At 37.5% G+C, this 25372-nt stretch overlaps 1 protein-coding gene across 1 annotated transcript in view; it reads right to left on the bottom strand.

Annotated features, from left to right (window-relative positions):
• The window catches only part of ANXA10 (annexin A10), a 67161-nt gene extending 57015 nt beyond the window's left edge, over window positions 1-10146 (bottom strand). The window contains exon 1 of the mRNA XM_004278659.1: window positions 9971-10146. Coding sequence (XP_004278707.1) covers window positions 9971-9988 — 18 coding nt within the window. The 5' untranslated portion in view covers window positions 9989-10146. The remainder of the gene's footprint in view (window positions 1-9970) is intronic.
• Window positions 10147-25372: the final 15226 nt, after the last annotated feature.

Here is a 25372-nt window from a genome sequence, read left to right as displayed (position 1 = left end):
CTGAACATCCATATGAAAAAAACAATTAAGCTTGACCTATACCTCACACCTTATACAAAAATTAACCCCAAATTGATCATAGACCTAAATAGAAATGTTAACTGTGTGAAATATCTGGAAGAAAATATAGGAGAAAATCTGCATGACTTTGGGTTAGTCAAAAATTTTTAGACATGACAACAAAAATACAATCTATAAAGAAAAAAAGATAAATTGAACTTCACCACAATTGAAAACTTTGGCTGTATGAAATATGTTGTTAAAAAATGAAAAGACAAGTCACAGAATGGGAGAAAATATTTGTAAATTGCATTTTTTATGAAGCCCTTTTATCTAAAATATATAAAGGCCAATAAAAAATAAACAAAAAACCAACTTAGAAAATAAGTAAGCATTATAAACAGACACATTTCCAATGAAGGTATAATAAATAAAAGTATGAAAAACTACGGATATCATTTACATTAAAAAATGCAAAGTAAGACTACAGTGAGATACTGCTACATACACTGCTGGTCGGAATGCAAAATTGTGGGTCACTTTGGCATAACAATTGGACAATTTCTTATCAAGTTTAAACACAGTCTTAGCATATAACCTGGCTATCCGACCCCTAGATATTTATCTAAAGCAATGGGAACTTTACTCAAAAACCTTAACTTGAGTGTTCTTAGAAGATTTGCTTGTACTTATCAAAAGTTGGAAACAAGCCATTTGTCCTTCAAGCTGAGTGGATAAACAGACGGCGGTATACTCATTCAAGACTGCTTTTCAGCCATAAAAAGACAGCTAGTGATTCATGCAGCAATTTGGATAACTGTTAAATGCACCCCACCAAGTGAAAGAAGCCATTTCCGGATGGGTTTATAGTCTGTGATTCCATTTATATGACAATCTGGAAAAGGTAGAACTAGAGAAAAGGTAAACAGGTCAGTGTTTGCCAGGTTTGAGGGCTGGGGTGTTGGTTGACTACAAACCGGGAGTGTGGAGGATGTTTGGGGTGATGGAAGTCTCTGTAAGGAAATGGATCGGATACATGACTCAAAACTCTTACGAGTGTCTATACCACAAAGAACACATTTTACCACACATAAATTTAAAGGTAACAAAATCAGCTATGAAGTAAGGGAACCCGACAGGGGATGCAGATTGTAGCAAAGAAATCTGTCTAAATTACACACGAACCTTGTAGCCACAGTGAAGTGGGCTGGGAGAAGGGACGTGCCCTAAGTAACTTCACAAAATAGTGTTTGTCGGGAGACCGTAAAGCTAAGGATGGAAAGAACCCAAACAACGTCCTCTCCTTTCTGACAGGGCTAGGGCTTAACACACTCTAAACTACGTGTACATGTATGATGGAGTTAAACAAATGAGCACATGTACTTTAGATATTGATAGTTACCGTTTTTATTGTGTGAGAAAGACTGTGTAACTAATGGTGACGGTTAAAATGTGGGGCTGAGTTAGATTGGATGTATCACTATGAAGGTAGATGATAGGTAGCTAGAGAGAGAGGGAGAGACAGAGAACCAACACCGTAGGTAACTTTAATATGAACCAGGTGTGTCGACAGGGAGGGACCTGCAAAGTCTGTTAAGATCCCTTCTGTGCCCCTCGTCTCTGCTGGCCCAGCAGACACGTGTTTATCAAACGTGTGCTTTTCCGTCTCCATGTGAATTGCCTTCCTCCCCTTTGAGGTCCCAACCCCTACCCCCCAACATTCTCTTTTATCTTTGAAGATGTTGTATAAGCTGAGGGTTTCAGCCATTTTGGCAAGTGACTCAGTTTTCCTGGGTCTCTCCCATGTATACATGCTTTTCAACTTTTGTGTGATTTTCTCCTGTTCATCTGTCTCATGTCCGTTTAATTCTTAGACCAGCCAGAAGAACCTAGATGGATAGAGGAAAATTTCTTCCTCCCTGACGGGCTTACTATTTGTACTTATTTCCCTCTGCTAAATAACTAAAGTAACATTTTCCAAAACCATTTCCATCTTTGAAGCATTCAAACTACTCCAAATCAGTATTATTATACAGAAGAAAAAGACCGGGCTTCCCTGGTGGCGCAGTGGTTGAGAGTCCGCCTCCCGATGCAGGGGACACGGATTCGTGCCCCGGTCCGGGAGGATCCCACATGCCACAGAGCGGCTGGGCCCGTGAGCCATGGCTGCTGAGCCTGCGCGTCCGGAGCCTGTGCTCCGCAACGGGAGAGGCCACAACAGTGAGAGTCCCGCGTACCGCAAAAAAAAAAAAAAAAAAAAAAAAAAAGACCAAGTCCACTAAATCAAGAAATCAGCTCCTTGAAGGAAGACTTGGCACATCTGTCCATGGTCACCCTATCAGGCAGTGTCTGGAATAACACAGAATAAGGGCTGCAGGGGCCTGAGATCTCCAGGAGCTTCTACTGGCAATTAAGTTGCTGTATGTTCAGTGGTGACCACGGGTGCACCAAAAATTCCCATTTCAAAACCAGTAACTGACATGTCATTGAGGGTTCACCAATCTGACCCTTGTTTGCTTTGAAAGGACTACTGTACTCACTATGAATATTTGCTTTTTTTTTATGAGTTACATGCTTGATTAAACACACAGTAGTCGGTAAACAGGTGATGAAAGGTACACAGAAGGTGTGTGGCCCCAGGCACCAGTGTCTCTATCTTTCAGCACACTTGTCTTTTTTAAAATTTACCCTTTAAAACAACATTTTGAGACTGGCAACTAAATGAAAACTTAGCAGAATGTGTACATATATTCCGTATCTCTAAAGAACTGAACAATAATTCAAGCAGATTAATATTGTAGTGATGACAAGAACACAAGAGTCATCCACCTATAAAATACAGTAGGATTCATATGTTTTTTAAACCTTTACTAATACACATTTCTAAGAACAATGTGTCTGCTGGGGTTAAAGTGCTTTTTGTTAGTAACTTGAAAAAATATTTCTGCCCTGGTATCAGTTCTCACTCATTTAAAAATAAAATAGTACAGACATTGCAATTGAGAGACAGGATGATAAAATACATTGATATTCAGTTGCTTTATTACAGACTGCCACAAAATAGAGATGAAAAGACAGTCCAAAGTAGCCTGTGAGTGAAATTGATTCCCACTTTCTCCATAACAGGACAATGTAAAACATGGTATCTTGTGCACAGATAGCCTAGAATTACATTTGTGTTTCGTTCATGATACATGTCACGGTCTGTTAACATTTTATTTTCCTGGTTCCTTTGAGCATAATTACCAGAATGTCTGAAGGATATACATCAAAGTATAATTGAGAAGGAATATAGTCACAACTACGTGTTGTGATAAGATGGGATGCTGGAGAAGAAGATGGGTCTTAAGAAGCAGTCTTTTCTACTCCCTGGATGAGAAAGGCATGTCCGCAAACTGTAAGCAGTTTTAGGAATTCCTGGAGGCAATTCGAAAGAGGCTGAGGCAGGGAGATTGACAGCGTGAACTCTGAAAGACTTAAAAATATTCCCATAATCCTTTCTTTTTTGGTGAATGATTACAAGGAATTTGTGCTGATAGCAGAAATCTGTGGTAGATAGAGGGCTGGGTGTTGGTCTAGAGGTGGTGCTCCAGCAATGAAAAATCAGCAAGCGACGCCCTCTAAATGGTGTCTCTGTATCTGCTTTCCCCAGTTCCCTTCGTCCCAGGAGGACGTGACTCATTAAAATCACTCTGAGCCTCATTGCTCCAACGTCATTTCTTCAGTCTTTAACCTCGTGACTTAACAAAAGAAGTACAGTTTTTGAAAGTGATTTGTGATACTCCAATGACATTCTTCTTGTACTGTTGAAGTGGGTTGATTAATTCGAAAAAGTTAAAATATCATCAACCATATTTTTCCTGTTCCTTGGGTTTTACAGCCCCCAGTGCTGTTGACATTTGCAGCGGGTTCTGGCTTTGCCATAATGCTTATTGAAATGAGCACAATGTATTAATGGGATGTTAATACATTGTATAACGTCAAAATCTGGAAGCCTCTAGCATTTAAAACAAGTCAGCATATCCAGAGAGGTATGTTAGAAAGGTGTCTTATCTTCCATAGACCCTGTGGTCCGTATACTGTAAGCACTTTGGAAAATGGAAATGACTCTACACATTGAAGCCTCATTCTTCTTCCTATCATGGTAAATACTCTAAGAACTGGTAAACCAGGACCAAAAGCTTGTTCACAAGCTCCTCTTTAATGTTTTTACCTCCTACTCTGTAACTCACTCCAGGATGATGATGGCTCCTACACCATCATCAATGTGTCGATAGGATGCATGTTTTTGACAGTCATTCTCACTGTTGTGTCCCCAAGACATAGAAGCTAGAGCAAAGATAGAAGCAGGGGACCAGGTAGGAGGCTACTGCATGGAGTCGACAAATGATGATGTTGCTGGCGTGGACCAGGGCAGTTGGAGAGGGAGTGATGAGAGGTGGTCATATCATGAATACTGTGAATGTGCAGAGCCAAAAGGTTTTGCTGATGGATTATTTGTAAGGTATGAGAGAGACAGAGGAATCAGGGATAACTCCGATTTTTAAGTTTTTACTTTTTTTTTTTTTCCCCCTTTGACCTAAAAGGAGGATAGAGTTTTCACTTCCTGTGTAGACACCTGGTTTTACGAATCTGGGGTTTGGGCATAGATGCTGGGTTGAGGTACATATTCAAAGAAGACTCTGTGTGTACGTTGTAATTAAAACCGTCAGATTGGGCACAATGACCAAAAGAGTGGCTATAAGTTGGAAAGAGAAAAGTTTCCAGAATTTAGCCCCGGGGCTTTGCTGGCAAAAGGAGACCATCAGACCACACTCATATCTAGCAAGAAAAGGCATGAGAGTCGGGTATGGGGTCAGGAACGTGGAGGTCGCTGCTTACCTCTGTCGGACCCTTCAGGCGGAGGGGCTTTGGGTGAAAGCCCAGTTAGGATGGAGTCAGAGATTTGGAGGAAAGGAATTGGATACAAAGGAATTGGATACAATTCCTACAATGAGGCCTTTTGGCATAAAAAATAGAATTTGGCAATAACTGATGCGGGAAGTAGGATTGTGAAATTTTTTAGCATGGTAGAAACTATTTAGAAGTAAATGTTACGCTGAGTTTAAGAGAATATATTTCCACCCATGAAACTTTTGATGTTATTAAAATTTATGCATAAATGTTATGAATAATCACACACATATATGAATATACATATGTATGTATCTATGAATATGTGTAATGGGTGCAAACTCAACCTCCCTTCCAGAAGCAGTGTACCGGGCTGTTGAAAGCCAGGGCTTTTGCATTAGTTGGGTTCAGGCTTTGGCACAACTACTTAATTAAAGCTGTTAATAAAGTTCACCTTTCCAGGTGCTATTTATGCTCCTGGTCTTCTTGGTGTTTTACCTGCCACTTAATTCTCAAGAGTCTCTTCTAATACAGGTGCTATGATAACACCCGTTTTACAGGTAGGAAAGTTGAGATGCAGAAAGATTAAGTACATTGTCCTCAGTCATGGATCCTCAGGGTAAAGCTGGCCTGAGTGCTTGTTCAATTATTATTCTACAGTCATGTTTGCCCAGCCCTTCCCACAAAAGCAATCTACAGCTGTTAAAAGGGAGTTTTAAAATTTTAACCAACATGCTTACATATCACAACTAGGAAAAAGTGACTGCATTTAATTTTCCAATCTAATACGTATTAGTTCAACAGAAGCTTCAGTTAAAGTGGAGGCCCTAACCAGTATGATTCATAACTTTTGTTGAATCCTAGTGTGTAAAGTTCAGACAGTGCAGTCTTGTGATAGTAAAAAGCAATCTACAGTATGAATAACCTTTTATTAATATTTGTTCAGTGAGTCGTATTGCAGATAAGCCATCAAAATCAGATTTCTTGGTTGGAATGTTTCTCCCAGGAATCTCTTCCTATAGGAGAAACCTGCTTTAACAATGATCTTGCTTTTAAGTCAGCTATACACCAATAAAAATTAAAAAAGTAAAGATCTTGCCCCTCAGCAGCTTCTGCCCCCACGGGAGGCCTGCTCGGCCTGCGGCCCCTCCTGGATTGAAAACCTGGAATTTGCTTCTGATTTACTGAGTGTCTGCCTTCACCACCTGCCATTCACACCTGAGCCGCAGCGCAGTTACTTCATGTTAGTTGGGCTAACATGCAGGATGTCTCGCTGCCCATGCTAGACGTTGCCTCAGTTGCTGATGTTCGACTGTTGTTGAGTCATTCTGGGAGCACATTTATGAGTAAGAGCATCTTTGTGAAGATACCGGTGCTCATTTTCTCTCTTAATTGGGCTCACAAAGGATCTGCTCTTTCCTTCATAGCGTAAAGTCTATATTATGTAGGATAATCACGCTTAGGCGTGTTTGACCTCCTTCTGCTGGGAAAATTATCTAACTTCTCTAAGCCTCAGTATATTCATATGGAAAATGGGGATGATAATACTTTCCTTGAAGATCGTGAAGCCTAAAAATAATACACGTAAAACCACTGAGCAGAGTATCTGGAGCCTCCAAGAAGAATGGCAAAACCCTTGCATATTCAATGGTATTTTTGTAAAAAGATTTTCTGTGACTATTAAATTAGACAAGGTACACAAAGCTCCTGAAGTTTAGTAGAGACTCAGGAAATTTTAATAGTTTCCCTCTACGTAACAGAGAATGTTAATTCACGTTCTGAATATGCATTCCATATGTTATATTGCTTGTGATACGCCTCTGCGTAACTTGTTTCTGTTAGTCAATAAATACGGTAGAAATAGGAAAGCTGTCAAAAGGAAAGGAAAAGGAATAGGACTAAAGTCTCCTTAGAGGCAAAAAGGAAGGGTGTAACCCAATAAAGAAATCTATAGTAAATATAATGCTTCTGTACAAAAAAGGGGGGGATCAGTTGTTGACAAAACAGGACAACGGCAGCCAGCAATTTCACTAGAAGAATCAGGGCAATATATTTGGAAGAGGCAGTATATTTTAGTGGACAAGAAGAGCTTGAGTTACAATGACAGAGAGATACCTGGTTTAGATCCTGGCTTGGGCAAATTTTTTTTAACACTGCAGTGAAATTTCCTCCGCTCCAAGAAGTAAATTATAATAACATCTTCCTGAAGGGGGATTTATATCTGGCTAATAAATAAATCAAAACAATTCCAGGGCTTCCCTGGTGGCACAGTGGTTGAGAATCTGCCTGCTAATGGAGGGCACACGGGTTCGAGCCCTGGTCTGGGAGGATCCCACATGCCGCGGAGCAACTAGGCCCGTGAGCCACAACTACTGAGCCTGCGCGTCTGGAGCCTGTGCTCCTCAACAAGAGAGGCCGCGATAGTGAGAGGCCCGCGCACCGCGATGAAGAGTGGCCCCCGCTTGCCACAACTAGAGAAAGCCCTCGCACGGAAACGAAGACCCAACACAGCAAAAATAAATGAATTAATTAATAAACTCCTACCCCCAACATCTTCTTAAAAAAACCCAACAATTCCAGGCTTGCCAAAATCCTTTAATTAAGTCTTGCTTTCAATAGACAGTTTTACAGCTAAGCACATAGTAAAATACTTGCGTGCGTCAAGGGTAAATTTACCATCCCAGTGTAACTAACTCACTTAAATTACCTTAATCATCGAGGATCATCTGACTCCATAATTCTAGAAAGTTTTAAAGGAGTGCATATGCTTATTTCTTATAGAAATATAACTACCTTTCTATAATTCTTGCCTCTTGCTTGATTTATATTTAAATTTTCTATATTTTGTAACTGACATAACACATTACTTTGGTGTTCTCAAAAATAGTCATGCATTTATCCGAAGGGGGTAAATTCAGACGTCATGTATATTGAATTAGAACTGCTGAGCAGAGGGGCTGGGAGTCTGTTTTTAAGAAGCCACCCAGTCAATAATTATCTGCACCGTGATATGAGGACTTCTGTTTTCCTGCCCATGGAAGAGCTTATCTTTTGCTTAAGGATGCCAGACCCAGAATGGAGATTAAACAGACGAACTTAACCTCAAATATTGGTCTCTTTAATACCAAATTTTTACAAATTGGACCATATATCTTAAGAATATAAATGATTGCTCTAAAATATAATAATATTGATGATGTAAAACCATTTTATTATCAAAACTTGCTGAGATAATACATAAAACCTAACATCTGGCCCTGAAATAGCTGATCAAAATACTTAAGGTGAGGGCTTCCCTGGTGGCGCAGTGGTTGAAAGTCTGCCTGCCGATGCAGGGGACACGGGATCCCACATGCCGTGGAGTGGCTAGGCCCGTGAGCCATGGCCGCTGAGCCTGCGCGTCTGGAGCCTGTGCTCCGCAAGGGGAGAGGCCATAACTGCGAGAGGCCCACGTACCGCAAAAAAAAAAAAAAAAAAAAAAAAATACTTAAAGGGAATTTTCAGGTTTGTTCCAATCCAGCTTTTTAATCTCTGATTTTTTTCTTTTTTAATCTCCGGTATTCTTTATCTGTTCCAGAAGCATGGCAAATTATTGCATTTCTTTGTTTTTTTGTTTTGTTTTGTTTTGTTTTGCGTTATGCGGGCCTCTCACTGTTGTAGCCTCTCCCATTGCGGAGCACAGGCTCCAGACACGCAGGCTCAGCGGCCATGGCTCACGGGCCCAGCCGCTCCGTGGCATGTGGGATCTTCCCGGACCGGGGCACAAACCCGTGTTCCCTGCATCGGCAGGTGGACTCTCAACCACTGCGCCACCAGGGAAGCCCCAAATTATTGCATTTCTTTAAAAGCTTGTTATCATTGGTAACTTTTAATAATCCCTGAAATATAATTTAACTATTCTATAAATGTTTATTTTGATACATTGGCATATAAATGTTAATATAAAAACCATACATGGCACACAGAATATAGTATTAATTACTTCCAAATAATTGTACTAGAATGAATAGAAAGGGAGAAAATTTCTATTCATTCAAGTACAATTATTTGGAAGTAATAATTGGGAGAAAGCAACCTGATTTTTACAAACTAAATCATTTACTGTACTGGCCTAAATTACCTAATGACTTTTATTTCTGTGGTGAAATGTAACTGCCTCACAATTAATAAGACAAAAAAGTAAGTTTCAACTGCAAATGAGATCCTGAAATCTCAAGATAAAATTAAGATTCTTGAGCCAACAGTGATGGAAAGTGGCCACACTTTAGGTCCTCCTTCAATATTTGAAAAACAATATAAGTAAATAAAATTTTCTAGGAATTAATAGTTCGTAAATGAGTAAATAACATTATTTTTGTGCCAAAGTTTAACCAAATAGTTATGCTGTATTTTTTGCATAAAATTTTTGCATTAAAAATGAAAGGTTTCCTGAAAGCATATTTCATAATACAGATTTCTAAAACATCATCATCAACACACAACACATTTATGTGTAATTTCCAAGAGCACGTGAAACAGATACCTTTTCAGACAGTGTATATTTAGATAACTCAGTGTCTATGTAGGCTCTTCAACAGTTCGTGGACCATTAGAGCAATTGGGTCAAAATGATTCGGACAAGGAAGAAAAATAAAATGACTAAACTGAGTTTTGCATTTGCTTAAATTCAGCAGATAATTAGTCAAAAATGAACTGTACTTTCTGAAGATATCATGGATTTAAAATAAAAATTAACAAGTTTATTTTTAGTTCCTTATAGAAAATAAATATGGAGACAAAAACATCTTGTTATAACTTCAGTTAGAATTCTGAGTCAGCTTACTTAAGAAAGTAGGCGTCACTAAATTGCCTCTAGAGAACAATACCTTACTTCAAAATTAGCACGAATTTGACATTTAATAGTATTAACTTTGTTTAATGGTTACACTGAGCATCTACTAATTAAAACTTTAATGAAGATAAATTAGAACACCAATATTTCCTGTTGAAAATGTCAAGTCCTGCAAATGAAATTTTATAGACAAGGTTCAAATCTCAAAGGACTGGAAAGTTTTACAGAAATAGCCATTATACTTACATAATCTCCACAGAACATTTTGCTGTTAGTGATTAAGTTCAGAGCAGTTCAGAAGGTCTTTGGTGTGTGGTCAGATGAATAGACTTGTTTCACTGTGTCGCTAGAACAAAGTGAAGTTCACTGTTCAATCCAACTTAAATATGTCCACCGTCCACCTCAGTTTCTCAGGCAAGAAAGTGAAGGGTCAGTTCTGGACACAGCAGGTCTCAAGACACAGCATTTATACTTAGCTACCAGTCACAGGTGAGTAGGCAGAATTTGTGTACAAAACAAATAGAACCAGTAGCCTAGCCCCTGGCCCCATGTTGATATAAGAAACATAAATTAGCGAACCAATGAAAGAAGTGTAATCTTTTGAGAAGGCTGGTGACTTATGGAAAGTAGGTTGATTAACCACGAAGTTAATGATTTATTTTCTGCTTTGTCGTTTTTTAACACCCAGACTCTCTGAGGTACTCAAGCCCCTAGCTTCATGCTTGAAGTTGGTAGATTTTATGTGCATTTATACCGTTCTCTAAATGTTTTGAACTATTATGTATCCCATCATATGTTAAAAAATAATTGATTTAGGACAGAATTGATTATCCAGCAGGAAAAGTCTTTGGAGAAGTCATATATGCACCATGATTTTCACACTTTCATATATATATTATTTTAATATTTAACTTTATTACTTTTTTTTTTTTTTTTTTTTTTTTTTTTACTGTATGCGGGCCTCTCACTGTTGCGGCCCCTCCCGTTGCGGAGCACAGGCTCTGGACGCGCAGGCCCAGTGGCCATGGCTCACAGGCCCAGCCGCTCCGCGGCATGTGGGATCTTCCCGGACCGGGGCACGAACCCGTGTCCCCTGCATCGGCAGGCGGACTCTCAACCACTGTGCCACCAGGGAAGCCCTAACGTGTCCCCTGCATCGGCAGGCGGACTCTCAACCACTGTGCCACCAGGGAAGCCCTAACTTTATTACTTTTTAAGGAAACAAAATTTAAAAATACCTTCAACACCCAATATATTGTTAGGAAATATCTATAATCATAAGCTTCATACATTATTCCAAAAATCACACAATAAATGTGTATTATATCATTTTACTGCTACTTGCCATTTAGGGAACAATACAGTGTTCATTTAGTCTATAAAATTTTTTAAAGATTTTGAAGACAAATTAGGGATAAATAATTCTTGGTTGAAAGAACAGAGAATTTTAAGTATTAACTGATCATGCATAACTCTAGGACCACTTTCCCCCAAATAAATCTGATGTTAAAATATGAAAAAATCATTAAGCAGGATGTTTTAATTTAATATATATATTATGAACAGAAAAATCTCTGATTTCTGCAGAGTTCAATTTATAATAGAATGTGTAAAGAAACATGTAAAGAAACATGCCTGCTTTCAAGGAAGTTAGAATCTAGTAAGTCATACTACGTACATGTATGTGTGTGTATGCACATCTGTATTTGTGTCTGGATTTGGTTCTTGTGTTTTTTCTGTGTAGATTTAGAGAGCATATGGTAATTACTAAATAATAGTTGTATGTATAGGATTCAGAATTTTAAAACAAATTTACGATTATTTTCTTTTTATGATTATTTTCAAAGGTTGTGTGATTTATGGCTTTAATTATATAGACTCAGTGTGACAATGTGAAATAAAAATTGTCAAAAAATTTGAAGCAAACATATGTTCTTCAAATATCAGATAATTGAGAGAAAAGAGATTTGATAATATTCCCTAATTTCCTGCCAAACAATTATTACTTACTGTTTATTTTTATTCATCCTTATTTTATGATTTAGCTTTTTTTAAAAAAAAAACATATACGCAGTTTATAATGTCTGGGATTTGTTTTATAATAGTTCCTGCAAATAAAGGTTTGGGAGATATTAATCCAGTATGGGAAAATCTTGAAAACTGTTCAGAAGACAGAAGTCCATTAGATAATTATATTTTTTATGCATTTGAACATTTTCATAGTAAAATTTTAAACATTTTGCATTTCAGGCGGATAGGGTAGGGAGGTGGAGGTCATGAAATGTGTACTGTAATTGTATCAGTTCTAAATCTGACCCTGAATAGTTAGTTATATGTGGCCAACAATAAAATGCATTTTTTTCTGCTTCATTTTTTTGGAGTTAAAATTCAATGTGATAGACTCAAAGGAGAAGTATTAGCAGCATCCAGTATCTTCGAGTGAATATGTCCCCTGGTCATAAATCAATACATCCTGGATCAGAGAGGATCACATGTTCTTAGCCAAATCAGTCTAAAAATACAAAATGACTTGTAGGCCAAGAAGACATGATCCTAACCTATCAAAGTTAATAATTTCTTTAAAAAAATAATGTGGATGGGGCTTCCCTGGTGGAGCAGTGGTTGAGAGTCCGCCTGCCGATGCAGGGGACACGGGTTCGTGCCGCGGTCCGGGAGGATCCCACGTGCCGCGGAGCGTCTGGGCCCGTGAGCCATGGCCGCTGGGCCTGCGCGTCCGGAGCCTGTGCTCCGCAACGGGAGAGGCCACAGTGGTGAGAGGCCCGCATACCGAAAAAAAAAAAAAAAATAATGTGGATGAATTCAAAGGCAGGTGGGTCAGTTAGTAAAGCATGGACAAGTGGGGCAAGGATTGGTAGCACCCACGTAAGAATTACATACTTAGATGGCACATCGGCCCAAGTACCAGGCGTGTGGGGTCTTTTGCTAAGTGCAAATGCACTTATGCTTGTGGTAGATTGTATTATTGTTCACAACGATTCACTCTCTTCACTTCTGTTATACGGTGTGTATTACTTTTACACCCCTTCGATTTGGGGTTTGGTCATGTGCCCTGCTTCAGCCAGTGGAATATGAGTGGGCAATTTTATAGACATCTGAGCACAAACTTTTAGACACATTGTAACTTTCTGTCCCTCTTTGCAAAAACAGTGTGCGCCAGAATAGAAGAAGCTTAAATGAGAGGCCAGGGGAGCAGCCTCTTAGGTCTGCCTCAGCTAACTAACGCAGTCTCAGTTTGGGCGATAGTCGTCCTAGTCTCAACCTTAACTTTACGATTTTTATCTTCTGATAACTATTCAGCAACGATCTTCCAGCTAAAATGTGAATGCCTGTGTAGTGCGCCATACCCAACAAGCATTGCATCCTCCTGAGTGTGTAATTTCATATTATTCATTCAGTTTATTAGCACATATTCATTAGGCAGCTAACATGTGCCTGGAGATGCTTGGGTGCTTGGGGTACTTCATTGAACAAGACAAAGATCCCTGCCTTGTGGTGCTTTTATTTATTAATGAATAATTTGGAATTTTTATTTTATATGTGATTCAAAAAAGTGTAATTAATGTATGTTGTTCGGTGCAGGCTTATGCATACTCATGTGTAATGAGACTCCCCCTTGAGCAGTCCTCACTGCCTGCAACATCATAAGAAGGCAGCTCTGAATAGCACAGATTTCCTTCCCGTTAGGCAGTGGTCTTCAAACCATTTGGCGTCGGTGAATTTGGAAAAACGATGTACCTCTTTATCCTTTTAAAAATGTGGCGTATAAACACTTTAATTCCAGATGAGAGAGTTGCAGTTTGGTTTTTAGTCTTCCAGAAGCATTCAGTGAGATCCAAAACCCAGAGCAACTCAACGCCCATAATCATTCACACGAAAATGTGCGACAAGGCTGTGTTTAACAGTTGAATATTTAGCATCTCCCCTCTCTCTCTCTGAACCCCTATTTCCATTTTGTTTCCCTTATGTTTATCTTGAGGTGATTTATGTTTGAATATCTTTTGAGGTCACCTTATCATTTATTTACAAATTATGTATATACATTTTTTTCTCTGCTCTTGCCTGTAATGATTTCTATTTTTATTTACATCTGGAAGCCACTGGCTCTTTTCCACGAATCTTTGCTAATTTTCATTAGTAACTTTAATATAAATTATCTGCAAGTAACTGTATCCGTTTAAAGTGTATAATTTGGTGGGTGTTGAAGGTGTACGCATCTGTGAAGCTAAATCCACAATGAAGGTTCAGGTCATTTCCACCAGCCATGATGTTTTCCCACCTCCCTCCTGTAGTTTCTCCCCCCATCCAGGAAACCTCTTGCCCCAGGGAACCCCTGGTCTGTCTTCTGCCACTATAGATCAGTTTGCTTTACCTAGAATTTCATATAAATAGAATCATATGATGTGTACTCATTTTTCCAGCATAATATTTTTGAGATTCATTTATACTGTGTATATATCAAGAGCTCCTTTCTCTTTATTTATTGCTGAGTAATATTCCATTGTATGGGTATACTACATATTATCTACCCACTTACCTGACAATTATCTGCTGCTATAAATAAAAATGCCTTCATGCCAACAGTTGACATTATCATCTTTTGAAATTTTAGTCATCTAATTGTGTAGTCGTATCACATTGTGATTCTAATGTGCAAATTCTTTTTGACTAAGAATATCTTTTCATATGCTAAATGGCCATTTTTACATCTTCTTATATAAATTGCTCAGATCTTGTATCCATTTTCCAATTGAGTTGATGGTTTTAGTGTTGAGTTTCAAGAGATCTTTGTACATTCTAAATACACGTTCCTTATCAGCTGTGATTTACAAATTCTTGCTCTCAGTGTATGCCTTGTCTTTTCATTTGTGAAATGGTGTCTTAGGATAGGAAAGACTTCTTTGTTTATTTTTAATAATTGTAAAAAGTCCAATTAATAATTTTTAACTCATATTTTTTTTACTCTAAAAGATTTTTGCCTACTCCAATGTCACAATGTTTCTTTTAGAAATTTATAGTTATATCTCGTACGATATACATGATCAGTACTCAAATTTGTATGGTATAAAGTAGAAGTCATGTCTCATCTTTCTCCCCATAGGGAAACTCAGTTGTCACAGCACCATTTGTTTAAAAGATTTTCTTTTCTCCATTGATTTATCCTGGCACTTTGGTCAAACATTATTTTACCACATATGTGTGGGTCTAGTACGGACTCTATATTATGCTCCATTGCTCTAAATCAGTGATCTTTCACCAGTACCACACCGTCTTAATGAATAACTGTACTCTATAATAAGTGTGGAAATCAAGTAATGCGAGTTCTCCAACTTTACTGGTGTCCCCCTCCGCCACCCCTTCCTCGTCCTCTTCGTCCTCCTTTAATTGTTTTGGCTTCTGTAAGTTATTTCCATTGTTTTATGAGTTCTAAAACAGCTTGTCAGTTTCTTCAAAAAAGCCTGCTGGAAGCTTGATTGAGATTTCATTGAACTTATATTGGGTGGGCCAAAAGGTTTTTTCCAGTAGAATGGCTCTAGTAGCAGTTAGTTGTCTTTAACTTCATTTGAAACAATTTCATTAGATTGTATGTGACAGCTGTCACATCAGCGTACATTTAAAAAAAAAGACTTATCAAAATTGGTGAATTTTTGTGTAGCCATTTTAATATTGAAGATGGAAGAAAAGTAACATTTTCGGCATATTGTGCTTGATTATTTCAAGAAAGGTGAAAACGCAACTGAAACACACACACAAAAGGTTTATGCAGTGTATGGAGAAGGTGCTGTGACGGATCGAACATGTCAGAAGTGGTTTGTGAATTTTCGTGCTGGAGATTTCTCTCTGGACAATGCTCCACGGTTGGGTAGACCAGCTGAAGTTGATAGAGATCAAATCAAGACATTGACTGAGAACAGTCAATGTTATACCATGAGGGAGAGAGCCGACATACTCAAAATATCCAAATCAACCGTTGAAAATCATGTGCACCCGCTTGGTTATGTGAATCGCTTTGATGTCTGGGTTCCACATAAGTTCAGTGAAAAAAATCTTGACAGTATTTCCGCATGATATTCTCTACTTAAATGTAATGAAAACATTCTGATGTAAAAAAAAATTGTGACGGGCAATGAAAAGTGGATACTGTACAACAATGTGGAATGGAAGAGATCGTGGGGCAAGCGAAATGAATCACCACCAACCACACCAAAGGCTGGTCTTCATCCAAAGAAGGTGATGTTGTGTATATGGTGGGATTGGAAGGGAGTCCTCTATTATGAGCTCCTTCTGGAAAACCAAACGATTAATTCCAAAAAGTACTGCTCCCAGTTAGACCAACTGAAGGCAGCACTAGATGAAAAGCGTCCAGAATTAGTCAAGAGAAAATGCATAATCTTCCGTCAGGTTAACGCAAGACCCCATGGTTCTTTGATGACCAGGCAAAAGCTGTTACAGCTTGGCTGAGAAGTTCTGATTCATCTGCAGTATTCACCAGACATTGCACCTTCAGATTTTCGTTTATTTTGGTCTTTACAAAATTCTCTTTTTGTTTTTAGTTTATTTTTATTTATTTATTTAATTTTTGAATTTTGTTTTATTTACTTTTTTATACAGCAGGTTCTTATTAGTCATCAGTTTTATACACATCAGTGTATACATGTCAATCCCAATCTCCCAATTCAGCACACCACTATCCCCAGCCCCCTGCGGCTTTCCCCCTTGGTGTCCATACGTTTGTTCTCTACATCTGTGTATCAACTTCTGCCCTGCAAACCGGTTTATCTGTACCATTTTTGTAGGTTTCACATACATGCGTTAATACACAATATTTGTTTTTCGCTTTCTGACTTCCTTCACTCTGTATGACAGTCTCTAGATCCATCCACGTCTCAACAAATGACTCAATTTCATTCCTTTTCATGGCTGAGTAATATTGCATTGTATATATGTACCACAACTTCTTTATCCATTTGTATGTCGATGGGCATTTAGGTTGCTTCCATGACCTGGCTATTGTAAATAGTGCTGCAATGAACATTGGGGTGCATCTGTCTTTTTGAATTATGGTTTTCTCTGGGTATATGCCCAGTAGTGGGATTGCTGGGTCATATGGTAATTCTACTTTTAGTTTTTTAAGGAACCTCCATACTGTTCTCCATAGTGGCTGTATCAATTTACATTCCCACCAACAGCGCAAGAGGGTTCCCTTTTCTCCACACCCTCTCCAGCATTTGTTGTTTGTAGATTTTCTGATGATGCCCATTCTAACTGGTGTGAGGTGATACCTCATTGTAGCTTTGATTTGTGTTTCTCTAATAATTAGTGATGTTGAGCAGCTTTTCATGTGCTTCTTGGCCATCTGTATGTCTTCTTTGGAGAAATGTCTATTTAGGTCTTCTGCCCATTTTTGGATTGCATTGTTTGTTTCTTTAATATTGAGCTGCATGAGCTGTTTATATATTTTGCAGATGAATCCTTTGTCCGTTGATTCGTTTGCAAATAGTTTCTCCCATTCTGAGGGTTGTCTTTTTGTCTTGTTTATGGTTTCCTTTGCTGTGCAAAAGCTTTGAAGTTTCATTAGGTCCCATTTGTTTATTTTTATTTCCATTACTCTAGGAGGTGGATCAAAAAAGATCTTGCTGTGATTTATGTCAAAGAGTGTTCTTCCTATGTTTTCCTCTAAGAGTTTTATAGTGTCCGGGCTTACATTTAGGTCTTTAATCCATTTTCAGTTTATTTTTGTGTATGGTGTTAGGGAGTGTTCTAATTTCAGTCTTTTTCAGTCTTTTAGCTGTCCAGTTTTCCCAGCACCACTTATCGAAGAGGCTGTCTTTTCTCCATTGTATATCCTTGCCTCATTTGTCATAGATTAGGTGACCATAGGTGCATGGGTTTATCTCTGGGCTTTCTATCTCGTTCCATTGATCTGTCTGTTTTTGTGCCAGTACCATATTGTCTTGATCACTGTAGCTTTGTAGTATAGTCTGAAGTCAGGGAGTCTCTCCAGCTCCATTTTTTCCCCTCAAGACTGCTTTGGCTATTCAGGGTCTTTTGTGTCTCCATAGAAATTTTAAGATTTTTTGTTCTAGTTCCATAAAATGCCATTGGTAATTTGACAGGAATTGCTTTGAATCTGTAGAATGCTTTGGGTAGTATAGTCATTTTCACAATATAGATTCTTCCAATCCAAGAACATGGTATATCTCTCCATCTGTTGGTATCTTCTTTAATTTCTTTCATCAGTGTCTTATATTTTTCTGCATACAGGTCTTTTGTCTCCCTAGGTAGGTTTACTCCTAGGTATTTTATTCTTTTTGCTGCAATGGTAAATGGGAGTGTTTCCTTAATTTCTCTTTCAGAATTTTCATCATTAGTGTATAGGAATGCAAGAGATTTCTGTGCATTAATTTTGTATCCTGCAACTTTACCAAATTCATTGATTAGCTCTAGTAGTTTTCTGGTGGCATGTTTAGGATTCTCTGTGTATGGTATCATGTCATCTGCAAACAGTGACAGTTTTATTTCTTCTTTTCCAATTTGTATTCCTTTCATTTCTTTTTCTTCTCTGATTGTTGTGGCTAGGACTTCCAAAACTATGTTGAATAATAGTGGTGAGAGTGGACATCCTTGTGTTGTTCCTGATCGTAGAGGAAATGCTTTCAGTTTTTCACCATTGAGAATGATGTTTGCTGTGGGTTGTCATATATAGCCTTTATTATGTTGAGGCAGGTTCCCTCAGTGCCCACTTTCTGGAGAGTTTTTATCATAAATGGGTGTTGAATTTTGTCAAAATCTTTTTCTGCATCTATTGAGATGATCGTATGGTTTTTATTCTTCAATTTGTTAATATAGTGTGTCACATTGATTGATTTGCATATGTTGACGAATCCTTGCATCCCTGGGATAAATCCCACTTGATCATGGTGTATGATACTTTTAATGTGTTGTTGGATTCTGTTTGCTAGTATTTTGTTGAGGATTTTTGCATCTATATTCGTCAGTGATACTGGTCTGTAGTTTTCTTTTTTTGTAGTATCTTTGTCTGGTTTTGGTATCAGGGTGATGGTAGCCTCGTAGAATGAGTTTGGGAGTGTTCCTTCCTCTGCAATATTTTGTAATAGTTTGAGCAGCATGGGTGTTAGCTCTTCTCTAAATGTTTGATAGAATTCACCTGTGAAGCCATCTGGTCCTGGACTTTTGTTTGTTGGAAGATTTTTAATCAATTTCAGTGCTTGTGATTGGTCTGTTCATATTTTCTATTTCTTCCTGGTTCAGACTTGGAAGGTTATACCTTTCTAAGCATTTGTCCATTTCTTCCCAGTTATCCATTTTATTGGCATAGAGTTGCTTGTAGTAGTCTCTTAGGATGCTTTGTATTTCTGCTGTGTCTATTTTATCTGATGTGAGTATTGCTACTCCAGCTTTCTTTTGATTTCTATTTGCATGGAATATCTTTTTCCATCCCCTCACTTTCAGTCTGTATGTGTCCCTAGGTCTGAAGTTGGTCTCTTGTAGAGAGCATATAGATGGGTCTTGTTTTTGTATCCATTCAGCAAGTCTGTGTCTTTTGGTTGGAGCACTTAATCCATTCACGTTTAAGGTAATTATCGATATGTATGTTCCTATGACCATTTTCTAATTGTTTTGGGTTTGTTTTTGTAGGTCCTTTTCTTCTCTTGTGTTTCCCACTTAGACAAGTTCCTTTAGCGTTTGTTGTAGAGCTGCTTTGGTGGTGCTGAATTCTCTTAGCTTTTGCTTATCTGTAAAGCTTTTGATTTCTCCATCGAATCTGAATGAGATCCTTGCCAGGTAGAGTAATCTTGGTTGTAGGTTCTTCCTTTTCATCACTTTAAGTATATCATGCCACTCCCTTCTGGCTTGTAGAGTTTTGGCTGAGAAATCAGCTGTTAACCTTATGGGAGTTCCCTTGTATGTTATTTGTCACTTTTCCCTTGCTGCTTTCAATAATTTTTCTTTGTCTTTATTTTTTGCCAGTTTGATTACTGTGTGTCTTGGCGTGTTTCTCCTTGGGTTTATCCTGTATGGCACTTGCTGCGCTTCCTGGACTTGGGTGACTATTTCCTTTCCCATGTTAAGGAAGTTTTCAACTATAATCTCTTCAAATATTTTCTTGGGTCCTTTCTCTCTCTCTTCTCCTTCTGGGACGCCTATAATGCGAATGCTGTTGCATTTAATGTTGTCCCAGAGGTCTCTTAGGCTGCCTTCATTTCTTTTCATTCTTTTTTCTTTCTTCTGTTCTGCAGCAATGAATCCCACCATTCTGTCTTCCAGGTCACTTATCCGTTCTTCTGCCTCAGTTATTCTGCTATTGGTTCCTTCTAGTGTAGTTTTCATTTCAGTTATTGTATTGTTCATCTCTATTTGTTTGTTCTTTATTTCTTCTAGGTCTTTGCTAAACATTTCTTGCATCTTCTCGATCTTTGCTTCCGTTCTTTTTCCGAGGTCCTAGATCATCTTCACTATCATTATGCTGAATTCTTTTTCTGGAAAGTTGCCTATCTCCACTTCATTTAGTTGTTTTTCTGGGGTTTTATCTTGTTCCTTCATCTGGTACATAGCCCTCTGCCTTTTCATCTTGTCTATCTTTCTGTGAATGGTTTTTGTTCCACAGGCTGCAGAATTGTAGCTCTTCTTGCTTCTGCTGTCTGCCCTCTGTACAAAATTTTCTTAATGGAAAAAATTTCAATTCCCTGGAAGACTGTAAAAGGCATCTGGAACAGTTCTTTGCTCAAAAGAATAAAACGTTTGGGGAATATGGAATTATGAAGTTTCCTGAAAAATGGCAGAAAGTAGTGGAACAGACGGGTGAATATGATGTTCAGTAAAGTTCTTGGTGAAAATGAAAAATGTGTCTTTTATTTTTACTTAAAGACTGAAGGCACTTTTTGGCCAACACAGTAGATTCATTTGGAGGAAAAATAATTTCTCTAAAAATATGTAATCTTCTGATTCATGAATGTAGTGTATTTCTCAATTTATTAAACTCTACTTTCTTTCATGAATTTTTTTTTTCTGTGCATTTATTTTAAATTTATCTGAAATAACACATTTTCTAATTCCATGAAAATCATATTGTATTTATTTAAATTTACAGTTATTTAGTAATAATAATTGGGTATACTAATTATCTGTGATATTTACGTTTAACTCTGTGACTTTGCTAAGCTGACTTGTTAGTTTTTGCAGCTCTTTTGTACATTTTTTATGGTATTCTACAAATACAGTCAGGCCAATTTGAAAGAAAAAATAGTTTCACCCCTTCCTCTCCAATCTGTGTGTGTCTTTTTAAAAATTTGTTTTTGTTATTTTATTGGCTAGGAATTTAGTATAATGTGGAATAAATGAGAGAGCTGACATCCTAACTGTTCATGAATCTTAGAGGGAAGCACTCCGTTTTTCTTCATTAAATACATTATTAGCTTATTTGTCTTCAATAGTTTTCTTTTTAATTTAAGGAAGTCTCTTTCTAGTCATAGTTTAGTAGCAGATTCTTTTTTTCAGCATGAATGATTAGTGGATTTTTAAAATTTCTTTTTCTGAAACTATTAAGATAATGAAATGGATTGTTTCTTTTGTTTTAAATTGCAGTATAGTTGATTTACAATGTTGTGCCTATCTGCTGTACAGCAAAGTGACTAAGTTATACACATATATACATTCTTTTTAAAGTATTCTTTTCCATTATGGTTTATCGCAGGAGATTGGGTACAGTTCCCTGTGCTGTACAATAGGACTTTGTTGTTTATCCATTCTGTATGTAATAGTTTGCATCTGCTAATCCCAAACTCCCAGTCCATTTCTCCCCTCCCCCTTGGCAACCACAAGTCTGATCTCTATGTCTGTGAGTCTGTTTCTGTTTCGTAGATAGGTTCATTTTTGTCGTATTTTAGATTCCACATATAAGTGATATCATATGGTATTTGTCTTTCTCTGTCTGACCTACTTCAGTTAGCATGATAATCTCTAGTTGCACTCATGTTGCTGAAAATGGCATTATTTCATTCTTTTATTTACAGTTGAGTAGTATTCCATTGTATATACGTACCACATCTTCTTTACCCATTCATCTGTTGATGGACATTTATGTTGTTTCCATGTTTTGGCTATTGTGAATAGTGCTGCTATGAACATTGGGGTGCATGTATATTTTTGAATTACAGTTTTGTCCAGATATATGCCCAGGAGTGGGATAGCTGGACCATATGGTAGCTCTATTTTTATTTTTCTGAGGAGCCTCCATACTATTCTCCATAGTGGCTGCACCAACTTACATACCCACCAACAGTGTAGGCAGGTTCCCTTTCTTTTTTTTTTTAACATCTTTATTGGAGTATAATTGCTTTACAATGGTGTGTTAGTTTCTGCTTTATAACAAAGTGAATCAGCTATACATATACATATATCCCCATATCTCCTCCCTCTTGCGTCTCCCTGCCACCCTCCCTATCCCACCCCTCTAGGTGATCACAAAAGCACTGAGCTGATCTCCCTGTGCTATGCGGCTGCTTCCCAGTAGCTATCTATTTTACATTTGGTAGTATATATAAGTCCGTGCCACTCTCTCACTTCATCCCAGCTTGCCCTTCCCTCTCCCCATGTCCTCAAGTCCATTCTCTACATCTGTGTCTTTATTCCTGTCCTGCCCGTATGTTCTTCAGAACCTATTTTTTTAGATTCCATATATATGTGTTAACATACGGTATTTGTTTTTCTCTGACTTACTTCACTCTGTATGACAGACTCTGGGTCCATCCACCTCACTACAAATAACTCAATTTCGTTTCTTTTTATGGCTAATATTCCATTGTATAGATGTGCCACATCTTCTTTATCCTTTCATCTGTCGATGGACACGTAGGTTGCTTCCATGTCCTGGCTATTGTAAATAGTGCTGCAGTGAACACTGTGGTACATGACTCTTTTTGAATTATGGTTTTCTCAGGGTATATGCCCAGTAGTGGGATTGCTGGGTCATATGGTAGTTCTATTTTTAGATTTTTAAGGAACCTCCATACTGCTCTCCATAGTGGCTGTATCAATTTACATTCCCACCAACAGTGCAAGAGTGTTCCCTTTTCTCCACACCCTTTCCAGCATTCATTGTTTGTAGATGTTTTGATGATGGCCATTCTGACTGGTGTGAGGTGATACCTCATTGTAGTTTTGATTTGCATTTCTCTAATGATGAGTGATGTTGAGCATCCTTTCATGTGTTTATTGGCAATCTGTATATCTTCTTTGGAGAAATGTCTGTTTAGGTTTTCTGCCCATTTTTGGATTGGGTTGTTTGTTTTTTTGATATTGAGCTGCATGAGCTGCTTGTAAATTTTGAAGATTAATCCTTTGTCCGTTGCTTCATTTGCAAATATTTTTTCCCATTCTGAGGGTTGTCTTTTCATCTTCTTTATGTTTTCCTCTGTGGTGCAAAAGCTTTTAACTTTCACTAGGTCCCATTTGTTTATTTTTGATTTATTTCCATTTCTCTAGGAGGTGGGTCAGAAAGGATCTTGCTGTGACTTTTGTCATAGAGTTTTCTGCCTATGTTTTCCTCTAAGAGTTTGATAGTGTCTGGGCTTACATTTAGGTCTTGAATCCATTTTGAGTTTATTTTTGTGTATGGTGTTAAGGGGTGTTCTAATTTCATTCTTTTCCATGTAGCTGTCCAGTTTTCCCAGCACCACTTATTGAAGAGGCTGTCTTTTCTCCATTATATATTCTTTCCTCCTTTATCAAAAATAAGGTGACCATATGTGCATTGGTTTGTCTCTGGGCTTTCTATCCTGTTCCATTGATCTATATTTCTGTTTTTGTGCCAGTACCATACTGTCTTGATTACTGTAGCTTTGTAATAGACTCTGAAGTCAGGGAGCCTGATTCCTCCAGCTCCATTTTTCTTTCTCAAGATTGCTTTGGGTGTTCAGGGTCTTTTGTGTTTCCATACAAATTGTGAAATTTTTTGTTCAAGTTCTGTGAAAACTTCCTTTGGTAGTTTGATAGGGATTGCATTGAATATGTAGATTGCTTTGGGTAGTATAGTCATTTTCACAATGTTGATTCTTCCAATCCAAGAACATGGTATATCTCTCCATCTGTTAGTATCATCTTTAATTTCTTTCCTCAGTATCTTATAGTTTTCTGCATACAGGTCTTTTGTCTCCTTAGGTTTATTCCTAGATATTTTAAATGGGAGTGTTTCCTTAAATTCTTTTTCAGATTTTTCATCATTAGTGTATAGGAATGCCAGAGATTTCTGTGCATTAATTTTGTATCCTGCTACTTTACCAAAGTCATTGATTAGCTCTAGTAGTTTTCTGGTAACGTCTTTAGGATTCTCTATGTATAGTATCATGTCATCTGCAAACAGTGACAGCTTTACTTCTTCTTTTCCAATTTGGATTCCTTTTATTTCTTTTTCTTCTCTGATTGCTATGGCTAAAATTTCCAATACTATGTTGAATAATAGTGATGAGAGTGGACAACCTTGTCTTGTTCCCGATCTTAGAGAAAATGGTTTCAGTTTTTCACCATTGAGAACATAACATTTGTTATTTGTAGACTTTTTAATGATGCCCATTCTGACTGGTGGGTGGTACCTTATTGTAGTTTTGATTTGCATTTCTCTAATAGTTAGTGATGTTGAGCATCTTTTCATGTGCCTGCTGGCCACGTGTATGTCTTCTTAGGAGAAATGTCTATTTAGGTCTTCTGCCCAGTTTTCAATTGGGTTGTTTGTTTTTTTGTTGTTGAGTTATATGAGCTGTTTGTATATTTTGGAGATAAGCCCTTTTCCGTCACATCATTTCCAAGTGCTTTCTCCCATTCCGTAGGTTGTCTTTTAGGTTTCTGTTTATTTGTTTGTTTTATGGTTTTCTTTGCTGTACAAAAGCTTGTAAGTTTGATTAGGTCCCATTTGTTTATTTTTATTTCTGTTGCCTTGGCAGACTGACCTAAGAAAACATTGGTACGATTTATGTCAGAGAATGTGTTGCCTACCCTCTCTTTTAGGAGTTTTATGGATTGTTTCTTTTATCTTATTAGTTTGGTGAGTTATATTAATTTATTTTGAATGCTAAGTTAACATGTATTCCTGGAAAAACTTCTGCTTGGCCATTATACATTATATTTTTAATATACTGTTGAATTTAATTTGCTAATATTTTCTTTAAAAAATTACATCTAATATTCATAAAGGGTATGATATTTGTATCTTTTTTTTATAATACTTTGTCTAGCTTTGTTATCAGGGTAATAGTGGCCTCATAAAATGTGATGGGAAGGATTTCTTGTTCATCTATTTTCAACAGAATTTTAATACCGTTTGTGTAATATTAACAATATTTCTTTAATATTTGATTGATTTCATCTGTGAAGCCTAACTTGTCTGGAATTCTTGGTAAAGTTTATATTTTTATAGATATAATGTTAATAGCTATTCAAATTTCTATTTCTTCTTACATTCAAATATTTATAATAGGGGATTTAGAGTCTTTTTCCCTAAATTCATGTGTGGGCCCACTTAGAATCAGTTTCTATCGACTCTCTTCCTGGATTTGTGTCATACTTTGCTGTTTCTTGGAATGGCTAAAAATTTTTTTTAAATTTCCAGCTGCT

The sequence above is a fragment of the Orcinus orca genome, chromosome 6 (assembly GCF_937001465.1).
Source record: "Orcinus orca chromosome 6, mOrcOrc1.1, whole genome shotgun sequence".
Lineage (NCBI taxonomy): Eukaryota > Metazoa > Chordata > Mammalia > Artiodactyla > Delphinidae > Orcinus > Orcinus orca.
This window is presented reverse-complemented; position numbering and strand designations above follow the sequence as displayed.